Source organism: Henckelia pumila, chromosome 3, assembly GCF_033568475.1.
Source record: "Henckelia pumila isolate YLH828 chromosome 3, ASM3356847v2, whole genome shotgun sequence".
Taxonomy (NCBI): Eukaryota; Viridiplantae; Streptophyta; class Magnoliopsida; order Lamiales; family Gesneriaceae; genus Henckelia; species Henckelia pumila.
Window position 1 is genome coordinate 40,046,109 of NC_133122.1, and position 12,793 is coordinate 40,058,901.

The following is a 12,793-nucleotide window of genomic DNA, read 5'->3' on the forward strand; positions in this document are numbered from 1 at the left end:
GACACTATGCAAGCCACTCTACTTGCTCAAATCGATGCAAAAATAGACACTATGCAAGCCTGCATTGGCACTCAACTCACTGAGGTCATCCTTCGGCTCAACCAAGGTGATGCCAAAAAGGGGGAAGAAGAGCAACGTAGAGCAGCAGAGGCAAGAAGACGTGAAGAAGAGTCCAGAAGAAAAGAAGAAGCCGACAGAAGAAGAAGAGAAGGCGATAGGTCAGGAGGAGCCAGTTGGTTCAAAAGATGAACAACTTATCTCTTCTTTACTTATCGCAGCCGCATCTTATTTTTTTTCTGTAGGTGTAATAAAAATGCTTATTGTACTTAATGAAATTCATTCTCTCAATGAAGTTCATTTTAATGCTTTCATATTGTTCTTGGAGCACTTAAGTTTTGTCATCACCAAAAAGGGGGAAATTGTTGAATCCGATATTTTGGTGATAACAAACAACAACTCATTGTATAGGAATGTGCTGCCAACCATTGTATTTCAGAAATCTACTACAACTTCTACCGGAAGCTTGTCAACCGCCTTTGCCCTCGACCGGCTGAAGTCACAAGCCTATCGACTGGCTATCAAAACCAGCAGAGGATAAATCTATCTACCGGAAGCTTGTCAACCGCCTTTATCTCTCGACCGGTTGAAGTCACAAGCTTATCAACTGGTTATTCAAACCAGCAGAGGACAAATATCTCTACCGGTAGAATGCCAACTGCCTATCTAGATATCTCGAGACAAGTACCTGTGACAAGATGTTCTTTGCAGGATCCTTTATTAAAAGCAGAACCGGCGTTTCAGAAGATTTGTTGACTCCTGCAAATCAAGACAACAGGTTGTACCAAAATGGCAAAAACACAGAATGACTGCAGATAAAGCATTCGACCGTTTATTCCAGTTTTGGACCCTGGAAGTTGTCTGCAGTGTACGATCCTCATGCAGAATCATCAATGCATTTATGAGCATTAAATGTGCATTCAATGCAGCATCAGAACGTTCAAAATAAAGACGTTGATGATTGACCTATATAAAGGGAAGATTGCTCAAAAAGAGATACACAACGTGAACAACAACAAGTGATACGAGACAACGAAGAGAGACAAGCAACTCAGAAAAATTTCAATCACTTGAATAATATCAGAAGTCCTCATCTGATATACTTGAGCACACTTACAAGATCATTCATCTGCTGCTCAAATAAACCCTCGCCTACAGTTCACATATCTGATCGTCAAGGATCATCCTAGGGTTTTCAAGCCTCTCGACCGCTCTGCAGTCTGAGAAGCTCAACTCAACTATACTCAGTGTTGAAGAGACTTGAAGCTGCTCTGAAAGCTTCCACCAGTCTGATAAGAACTGAGAATCTTATCTGTGTAAATCTAGGAGTTTCGGATTAGGCATTGGATAAGTCCTAAGTCTGAAGTGGGTGTATTACAAGACGTTGTAATAACCAAAGTCTTCTAGTGAATTCCTTCCTAAGTGGAAGAAGGGGAGACGTAGAAGGATTAAGCCTTCGAACTTCCATAAAATCGTGCTTTAGCATTTACTGCCATTTATCTTACATCCTGCTCATACACTGCATTATAAACTTTGCATCACTAAAACCTCTGAACTATTTCCGCACTATTTAAGTTGTTCAAAACGTTTTAGAAGTTGAGAAAACTGATTAAGTGAACTAAACCTCACTTGATCATTTTAAAGAAGAAGAAGAAAAGTTTCAGAGTGTATTCACCCCCCCTCTACCCTCTGAACCGATCCCAACAATATTTGACTTACAAATCTGACATAAACCCAATATTCAATAATTCATAATTACATGTTGTCCCATAAATAAATACAACTTATTATATGCCTATCGAAAACATAAATATTGCCCTTACTTCAGTCTTGGATTGTGTTATCATTTGAATTCAAATAAAGAATTCCAACAGATTGCAATTTAATGATATAATAAAAAAAAGAACTATAAATAATTGAACAATCCAGCAATCCAGTACAAACTTTCAAATTTCATCTCCCAAATCTGATATCACATCACAAATTTTAAAATGCCTCCACTGTTCAGCACTATCCGTCAGCTGGATCCTCTGAATACACGTTGGGCCCTCAAACTCAGATTGTTGCGGTGCTACAAACAGCCTATTTTTCAAAAATAGACATTCAGTATAGAATGTGTTTTTCATGATGAAGAAGTAAGAAACTTTATTACCTCATCTCCCATCAATTCAAATTATTATTAATTATGTATTTGGTAATTAAAAAGTTTTTTTTATTTCACAGGGTTCTCGCATACATGGTAGTATAAAAAAAGAAGAAATGATAAAGAGATTGATTCAAATTCTCAAGGAAGGACAAATTTTTGCCATAAAAAAATATGCTGATTGTGCAGAATGGAATGACATACAAGACTACGCAGAACGAATACAAATTGATTTTTAGTACAAACACTAACTTCTGTGAAGTCTTTGATGATACATTTTCAAATTTCATGTTTCAATTCAAGCCTTTTTCAACACTAAGCATTGTTGGAGACGTGGTGGATGAAACCACTCTTTATGGTATGTTAATAATTTATAGATTTTAATTTAGTTTTTATTTGCATTTTCAACTATAAATAGTTTTCTAACAAATGATTGATTTTTATTGAAGACGTCATTGGACGATTGGTGGCAATAGATTCCCCACAAAATAAAGAAACCAACGGACGCACAAGAAGGCTTATTGATTTTGTTTTAGAAGACGCAGAGTAATTGGTCATGAATAAGTTTTTTATTTATACATTAATTACTAATTATTGCATATTCAATTTTTTCAGGAATAATAGGTTACCATGCACTTTATGGGGAGAATTCGTGGATAAAATGACAAATTATTTAGAAAAATTTGATCAAGAAGCTGTAATTGTTATTCTGCAAATGTGTCGAGCAAACCATACAAGGGTAAAATGCGTGTATCCAATGACTTTCATATCACAAACTTAATTGTGAATGAGGATTTAAAGAAAGTTTGTGAATTTCGAAAAATGTATTTTTGACTCTAATTTTAAAATATGATTAAATTTTTTTTTTAATATTATACTAATTTGAATTGCATTAAGGTTGATGTTGGACAGCAATACACCAAATACAATCAGCACTATCTTGGCATCAACTAACACAAATTTAGAGGACCTGTCGAAAAAAAAATTCTAACTATTGAACAAATCTCATAAAAGCACAGTTTTTACTAAATATGGAAAGTTCGTGCCAAAAAATTGTTCTAAAAAACGAAATATCATTTCTATATCATCATATAAAGCATATTATTTGACTTATATTAAATGCCAATTTGTCTTACATATCTGACAAATCTCACTCTTCAAGAATTCATAAATATATGACGTTGGGTAAATAATTATAAAAAATTAAATTTTTATAGAAAAAATAAATACAGCTCTTAGAGCTTTAATATTTGACTTACAAATCTGACAAAAACCCAATATTCAATAATTCATAATTACATGTTGTCCCATAAATAAATACAACTTATTATATGCCTACCGGAAACATAAATATTGCCCTTACTTCAGTCTTGGATTGTGCTATCATTTGAATTCAAATAAAGAATTCCAACAGATTGCAATTTAATGATATAATAAAAAAAGAACTATAAATAATTGAACAATCCAGCAATCCAGTACAGATTTTCAAATTTCATCTCCTAAATCTGATATCATATCACAAATTTTAAAATGCCTCCACTGTTCAGCACTATCCGTCAGCTGGATCCTCTGAATACACGTTGGGCCCTCAAACTCAGATTGTTGCGGTGCTACAAACAGCCTGTTTTTCAAAAAGAGACATTCAGTATAGAATGTGTTTTTCATGATGAAGAAGTAAGAAACTTTATTACCTCATCTCCCATCAATTCAAATTATTATTAATTATGTATTTGGTAATTAAAAAGTTTTTTCTATTTCACAGGGTTCTCGCATACATGGTAGTATAAAAAAAGAAGAAATGATAAAGAGATTGATTCAAATTCTCAAGGAAGGACAAATATTAGAGGACCTGTCGAAAAAAAATATTCTAACTATTGAACAAATGTCAGAAGATAACAAGGTAAGAAAACATTCATAAATTCATTTCCAAATATTATTTATATTTGTAGTTTTAAAATCTAATCTAATTAAATTTTTTTTTTAATTCTAATAGGTCGGAAGCTTTTGGGTTTGTGCTAAGATTGTAGGTGTTGAATTATCACGTGAATGGTCATATTTGTCATGTAAAAGATGTCCAAAGAAGTTGACTCCCGTAGGTGATAGATTTTACTGCGAAAAGTGTAATCGGATGGATGTGACCAAAAATTTGAGGTTTGACTAATAATCTACAATTTAATTCAGTTTTTTTATCTTATATATTCCTAAAATGTTATATTATAATTTTTTATTAAATAGGTTTAAGATTCATACTCGAGTTGTTGACCACACTGGAAATGCTGTTTTCTTACTTTGGGATCGTGAGTGTGTGACACTCATAGGAAAGACAACAATGAATTTGAGGGTTGATGAAAAGGTCTTTGAAATTGTCTATATATATTTTTTACTCATGTTTTTTTTTACATATCACAAGTTATGCTAAATATTTGATTGCATTCAGGTTGAAATTTCAGAAAAATTTCCTAAGGAAATCATAGATTTGGTTGATCGCAAAGTTCTGTTTAAAGTACAAGTGCGACCTAACCAGATTAATGAATTCTTTGGCACATATACTGTAATGAAAGTGATAGTAGACCACAGTCTCATGAAAAAATATTGTGTAGAAACTTTTGAAAGTCAGGTGAAAGTTATTTTTCTCTTAAATATGTTTGACTTTATATTTTGCATGATGCAAATGGATTCCCATACATGAATGTAATTATATATTTTTTTAATACAGGAATCATATGTTTATTCCAAATTAAGAAGTTCCGAAATAGAACACATAAAGGAGGTAAATACTAAAGTTTAAAACAATTCCTAAAATCAAAATACTGACTTTTCTTTCATTATTTTTTTTATATAAAAATTTTAGATTTGTTCGTCTGAAGATGAAGTAACAACTTCACAGAAAACCACAACCAAGGCCATTATTTCAAGTGATGTTTTGAATGATTCAACATTGAAGAGATCTCTGATAGACGAATTATCTTCAATAGCTCCCGGGAAAAAAATGAAATCAACAATCAATCAAGAGAAAGATTGAATTATGTCGATTAAACTATTTCAAAGTTCTTTTCAATAAATTAAGAAAGACTTCTGTTTGACTTCTGTTTGGATTTTTTCTATCCAAGTATTAGACTATGATCTTTTTCTTTCTTTATGTCGATCAAGCTATTTCAAAGTTCTTAACCAATTAAGTATTGTTGTTGGTTTATGTTTATGATAATTTCCTTTTAATTATTAGTATTTATTTTACAGTTTATTATTAGTAGCATTTGATTTTATTATAACACCAAAAAAACATAGCAAATTTCAAGAACAAAATTATTAATTATTAATTATAAATTAATATCTACAATTGTCTGAATATGTTTTTAGAATTTCAAAACGAAGTGTAAATCGAAATTACTAAGTTTCTTTTTACAGGTAATAAATATTTGCAACAAATAATTATGCAACCAAAAATTATTATTAGTAGCATTTGATTTTATGTTTTCACCCAAAAAAAATTAGCACATGGGCTACCATATTTGCATAAGCCGACCATATTTGCACACTTCAACCTTAAATTAAGTACATATATAATAATATTACATTAGTTGGAAAATATACAAATATTAACAGTCAATCTTTAAGTACATATATAATAATAATAATAATATATTTAAAATTCCGAAATATAAAATTAAAATAAATAATCATGCTTTCAATAATTATTTAATGAAATTGCGTACAAGTTTTAAAAGACAATTTTATCTGAAAAATGTTAAAGTTTATTCACAACTTAATCAATAAATTTTTTTAGAGTTTCAAACATGGAAGACTAAAAATACAGAACACAAATAGTTATGAAAACAATAATTATTAATGGTAGTAGCATAAGAATTTAGAATAAACGACCAAAATTAAAAAGCAACATTTAAAAATTAATAAATTACGTACATACATATAATAATATTTAAGAACATATACAATAATAATATATTTAAAATTCCGAAATATAAATATAAAAGTACTATAAATAATCATATATATCGGCTCTATATTTGCATAAGCCAACCATATTTGCACACCTCAACCATAAATTAAGTACGTATATAATAATATTAGTTGGAAAATATTCAAGTACTGTAAATAATAATCTCATCATGTATTTTAGATTTTAAAAAATATCATTAAATATTAATATATTTAATAAGTACATTTATTGAAATTGCTTAAAAATTTTAAAAGATCTTATCGGGAAATTAAAATAAGTTTGGCTAAGGAATTATTTACAATACATTAATAATTAATTTTTTTAGACTTTCAATACATTAAAACAGAGAATCAAAACTACCCGTCTACCATATTTACACAACCCAACAATATTTTGAAAACCGAAGCATATTTACACAACCTAAGCATATTTATATTACACATGTCCGATCACACAGATAAGTTTTAAATACAACATCAAATAAACACCATTTGCTAAAAAAAAACCTCCCACAAAGCAAAATGGTCTCTAACAAGTAGAATCAACAAAAATCTCAGAAGATAAAAACAAACGGTATGTTTTTCAAATTTGTATATTGAAACGAATTTCTGAATGTAATATATTAATGCATTACATCTTATTTCATATGTTTTTTAACAGAAATTTCCTACGAGTAGTTGACAAGAAATTAGAGTGCATCATCTTCCAAAAAAACCAACTTGAAAAAATGAAAAGGTTGACAAAGTCTACAGTTATTAATAACAAGCGCACCAAGAGTAATTCCCACACAAACGGTACGATTCTCATGTATTCGTCACTATCTCCATATTAAATTTCAAATTTGATTTTGCTGTCTCTTTTTTTTTTTTTTTTTTTTGCTTACCTATTATATATTAATTTTTTATATTGCATATCTGAAAAAAAAATATTAAACAAGAGAGATTTCAAATACTGTCTTTGTTTGAAAAAATATTTGAAAATATATAGATAAAATATTTGAAAAAAAATTTCGTTTAACGATTAGGAAAAGATGCATATAAAACCATACCAACTCCTTTGTATTCCGCACAAAAATATTGAACACAGTTCCACACGTGGATCTACTTTTTCGTCATATATCTGCATAAAAAAAACAAAATTAAACACCAATGACCATAAGTTAAAGGTAAAAAACAAAATAAAACCGATATAGATCAAACAACCTAAAATAAATTCTGTGAATTTCTGGATCTCAAGTGTACAATATTTTTTTTAATGTTTGAGGTTCAGATTTGTAAAAAAAAATGTCTAATAGTTTTCGAATAACTGTTGAATATATAGATTTGAAAAATATATACCAGATTTCCTGTTGAATATATATAAATAAATTCAAAAAATATATACAAGATTATATGTTCAAATCGATACAAACAACAATATCTGTGCGAAAACCCGTATAATTACAAACTCCGAATAGTCATTAGATCTCGCCATTATCCAAAAATCGTAATAAACAGAGATAAAGAGAAATAAATGATATGTTTCTCATCTGCCGACATATAGAGAGTAAAGACATATATATATTGGAAGAATTAGGTTAAACTCTTCTTTGGGCTAAATGCATAATTTGCATTGGATTTGTTTATGGTCTATTGAATCATTATTTCACATAGAATTAGGCTTCATTCAAATTGATTTGAGATATTTTTTGTACTTTTTTTGAGAAAAACGGCCCAATTGACATGGATTGAACTACTATATTTTATTTTGTGAATAGATGGCAAATAATTATCTTATTTATATCAATTTTTATTACGATTTTAAATTTGAATAATTTTAATATGATTAAATGCTTTTAAGATTTTTAATTTTATTTTTTAATGTTGTTAAATTATATAATAATAACGATAAAAATCATATCATTTTGACAAGTTGGACGCTTAGTCGTCTTAATTTTAGATTTGATTAAGTTTAACTTGATAATTATTTTTTAAAACACATGAAACATAATTATATTATTTAAATAAAATTTTATATTTATGTTTTAAATTTCAATAATTTCTTATATATTTTGAATCTAACAAAAAAAAATTAGTTGTTAAGTAATAATAAAATAATATAATATTGATAAAAAAAAATTGGAATCTAGATTTGGTTGATATATTGTGCTGTAATATATTGATTGAATTCGTCCAAATCCACTCGTGTTCACACCTCGAAAGAGTTTGTACTATTTTTAAATATTTATTTTAGTTGTTTTTTTTAAATTAAATTAGAAATTTAAATACAATTGAGTAGATTTATTTTGACCCCTTTTATGTTGTTGTGTAGAAAATCTGGATTTGACACCAAGAATATCTCAAGGATGCGGTTTAGATGATTCAGTTAAAAAAATGTTTTTTACAAGATCAATATCACCTTTGTGTAATATCACAAATGGTATGATATCTATAATTTAAAAACATTATATATTTTTAAATTTGATTAATTTTTTTCCTCAAATTTTATGCATATTTACTTCGTTATATTAATAATTATATTTTTTTGCAGCTGACATATCTGACCCAATACATGTAAACTTATCTTCCATCTCGGGGACTCTAGGTGATTGCCATAATCAATTAAACAATATTTCAGTATCATCAATCGGTAAGAATATATTTACGTGTTTGATTGATTTATCATTAAACTTTTTAAATTTTTTATTCAACTTTTTTTGTCATCAAACTTATAAATTTTTTTTTATGAATATATATATATATATATATATATATATATATATATATATATATATATATTTCCTACTCTTTTATTCGTAGATTATTGGGATATAGGAGACCCAGTGTACAACTGTGAGTTTTGTGGTGCGCTGTTTTGGTATGAAGAAAGGTTGTGTCGAAATAATAAATCTCGGAGTTCTAAGTACTCTTTATGTTGCATGCAAGAAAAAATAAAACTTCCAATTTTGAAGAAACCACCTCCAATATTGGATGATTTATTATGTGGAGTGAGCGATAAGAGCAAACATTTTTGTGAAAACATCCGATCCTACAATAACATATTTTGCTTCACATCTATGGGAGGAAAGATAGACTCAAGTCTAAATCAAGGTGGCTCTCCTCCTGTTTTTAAACTTCATGGTCAAAATTATCATTTGATTGGAAGCTTACTTCCATGTGAAGGTGTATCTCCTAAGTTTGCTCAGCTATATATTTACGACACAGAAAACGAAATTTCAAATCGGATTTCTGCTGTCAGGTAAATCTAAAATCTATATACATATAACTTATATCATGTTTATGAATTAGTTCATACAAACTAAATTAATTTAAAATTTAACATTATATTTTCCTCAGACAAAATAGCGACACAAATAATCTTCATCTCCAAATAGTTTCAGATTTGAAGGTCATGTTAGACGAAAACAATGTTTTGGTTAAGTCTTTTAGAATGACCAGAGAAAGAATGATGGAAGAAGGACGGTCTGATGTTAAATTAAAGCTTATTGGGAGAAGGTATGGTGATGGAAGAAGATATAATCTTCCGTCTGGTTCTGAAGTTGCATCATTAATTGTGGGAGATTTCGACGAGTCTCTAGGCGATAGAGATATTTTAGTCGAAACACAGACGGGAAGACTTAAACGCATCAATGAACTAAATCCTTCATATCTTGCTCTCCAATATCCACTGATTTTCCCCTATGGTGAGGATGGTTATAGAGAAGATATTTCATTTTCAGAATCAAAATCAAGTTCTGTAGGGAGAAAAAGGGTTAGTATAAGAGAATTTTTTGCGTATCGACTACATGACCGAGAATGCGGTTCTTCAACTATTTTATCTTCAAGAAGGCTTTTTCAACAATTTGTAGTGGATGCATACATAATGGTTGAATCTGCAAGGTTGACATATATCCGGATGAATCAGAAACAATTGAGATGTGAGATGTACAAAGGTCTTCATGATGCACTTTTGCGTGGTGAAACAAATCCGTCCACTCAAGGAAAGCGTATTATATTGCCTTCTACATTTACTAGAGGGGCTAGATATATGATTCAGAACTATCAAGATGCGATGACAATATGCAAATGGGCCGGTTACCCTGATTTATTTATAACATTTACATATAACCCAAAATGGCCAGAAATTGTAATATTTATTGGGGAACGTGGGTTGAAGCTTGAGGACCATCCGGATATTGTTTGTAGGATTTTTAAGGTAAAGTTAGATTCCTTGATCCAAGATCTCCGAAAAAATAAAATTTTTGGAAATGTTAAAGCAGGTACAAAATTTAAATTCTTTACAACTTTATATATTTATTATCATTATCATCAATATTAAGAAATTTTAAGTTTACCGCATGCCCACATTTTGCAGTAATATATACCGTGGAATTTCAAAAGCGAGGATTACCGCATGCCCACATTTTGCTTTTCCTCTGCAAAGAAGACAAATATCCATCACCAGAGCCAATCAATGTTATCATTTCTGCTGAAATACCGGACGAAAAAGATGATCCCATTTATTATGGTGCAGTAAGAGATCTTATGTTGCACGGTCCATGTGGAGAGGCAAGAAAGAATTCTCCATGCATGTCTGATGGTCGTTGCACAAAGCATTTTCCAAAAAAGTTTGTTGAAGTGACTTCAATTGATGAGGATGGATACCCAGTCTATAGACGCAGAGATAATGCAAGAACAATTCTCAAGAATGGCGTTAATCTCGATAACAGGTTCGTTGTTCCTCATAATCGTTATTTGCTAATTCGGTATGGAGCTCATATGAATGTCAAATGGTGCAAACAATCTCGAGCAATAAAATATTTGTTCAAATATATAAACAAAGGACACGATCGTGTTACTACATCATTTTATAAGAGCTCAGTTGATGAGAATTTGGGAAAAACTGTTGATGAAGTCAACATGTACGACTGTAGATACATTTCCCCGTGTGAGGCTGCATGGAGAATTTTTGGATTTGAGATTCAATACAGAGACCCACCTGTTGAGCGTTTGAGTTTTCATCTTCCGAATGAACAAAATATTATTTTTTCTGATATGGATGAAATCGATACTGTTCTTGAACGACCTACTGTTAATCAAAGCATGTTTCTTGCATGGATGGAAGCTAATAAGAAATATCCAGAGGGAAGAGAATTAACATATGCTGAATTTCCAATGAAGTTTGTTTGGAAAAGAGATACACGTGAATTTGTTCCTAGAAAACAGAGATTTTCAATTGGACGCGTATTTTATGTTCCTCCGGGTTGTGGTGATATGTACTATTTAAGATGTCTTCTCAATGTAGTTCATGGTGCCATGTGTTATGATGATCTATCTATTGTCAACGGTATTCAATACCGTACATTTCGTGATGCTTGCTATGCATTAGGGTTGTTGAATGACGACAAAGAGTATATTGATGGAATCATTGAGGCAAGTCAATGGGCTTCAGCACATTCCATGAGATTTTATTCGCTACTCTATTGTCATCGGATAGTATCAGTCGACCTGAAGTAGTTTGGGAGTGTAGTGACCCTGCATGGTATCACCTACTAACTGGCAACTAATAGCATGCATTAAACTTAATACAACAAAATAACTTAACAGAGTAAAACATGCGGAAACAAAACCATAAAATACATATCAGCTTAGTAATAAAATCCAGGTTTAAATCTGTGGTGATACAACCATATCGAAAACTTAAACAGTAAACATTATACAGCTATATCGAAACTTGCTGTATAAAAACTCCTCAAGGCTCCTACTCCCTAGTCCTGCCTTGAACTACCAGCTTCGTCCATCCTGCGACCTGCCCCATGGAATTGGGTGTCCAAGATAACAACTAGAACGTGAGCGCTAACGCTCAGTACATAAACATGAGTACACGTAAATATATGATGCATGCAGCATGATGACTGGTACAGGGTCATCTGAAAAATCATGCTCAGTACCGGCGCCACATGAGTGCTGCCACCGCACGGATCAACCTCTGGGTGCAATCACACTCGTCTAGTACACCAGAGTAGACAGACATAAATGCCCCCGCCGTCGCGGTACTCTCAGTGACAGACTATCGAATATAGAGCTGAGCGGCTCTATAGTCAGGTATAACAAGGTATAGGCTCAACGTGTATATGCACATGACATATGAATATATAAAACGGTAAATCATATCTCATGCCATATAATAATGCCAAATGAATACAACATATAAACATGTATACTCGCTGGCAATCTCAGTCAATGTGTACGTACCTCTAGGCTAGTTCAAGTAAAATAGCATCCTAGGTTCCAAGCCTATATTCAAAAGTTCACTGTATCACTACATAAATTCTATAAGCCTTAACTAAGCTAATAAGTACTCCCAAAACTTAAATAAATTCCCGGACCATACCTTCGTCCGTAGTTAGCCCTTTGGAGTCGCTAGTCCCGGATGACTATAACCACACCTTGGTTATTCCAAAACCTCTATTATAACCGATAGGGCCTCAAGTGTATATCTCACACTATATAACTGAAGAAAGAAACTCGGGAATTCGTATTTAGAAATGAATCTGAGAAGCCCTATTTATAGGCAAAATTCCCGGCCAGGATCGGAACTTTCGATTTCAGGATCGGAGCTTCCGATCCAGCTCACTGCATGCATGTGTGACACGT

General features: G+C 31.2%; 1 protein-coding gene and 1 long non-coding RNA gene across 2 annotated transcripts; one reads left to right on the forward strand and one right to left on the reverse strand.

Annotated features, from left to right (window-relative positions):
- Positions 1-3,684: 3,684 nt before the first annotated feature.
- Positions 3,685-7,432, reverse strand: LOC140886702 (uncharacterized). The gene is made up of 3 exons (XR_012151632.1): positions 7,361-7,432; positions 7,207-7,277; positions 3,685-3,821 (listed from the first exon to the last, which is right to left on the reverse strand). It is a non-coding gene; the product is annotated as an uncharacterized lncRNA (long non-coding RNA).
- A 1,781-nt stretch (positions 7,433-9,213) lies between these two features.
- LOC140888529 (uncharacterized) lies at positions 9,214-10,673 on the forward strand. The gene is made up of 3 exons (XM_073296219.1): positions 9,214-9,395; positions 9,494-10,352; positions 10,584-10,673. Exons 1-3 carry the CDS (start codon positions 9,214-9,216, stop codon positions 10,671-10,673), a joined length of 1,131 nt encoding a protein of 376 aa, XP_073152320.1.
- Positions 10,674-12,793: the final 2,120 nt, after the last annotated feature.

Coding starts and splice junctions, on each gene's coding strand:
- LOC140888529 (XM_073296219.1), top strand. CDS start 9,214: ATGGGAGGAAAGATAGACTCAAGTCTAAATCAAGGTGGCTCTCCTCCT. Junction 9,396..9,493: donor AATCGGATTTCTGCTGTCAG/GTAAATCTAAAA, acceptor TATTTTCCTCAG/ACAAAATAGCGACACAAATA. Junction 10,353..10,583: donor TTGTTTGTAGGATTTTTAAG/GTAAAGTTAGAT, acceptor TCTGCAAAGAAG/ACAAATATCCATCACCAGAG.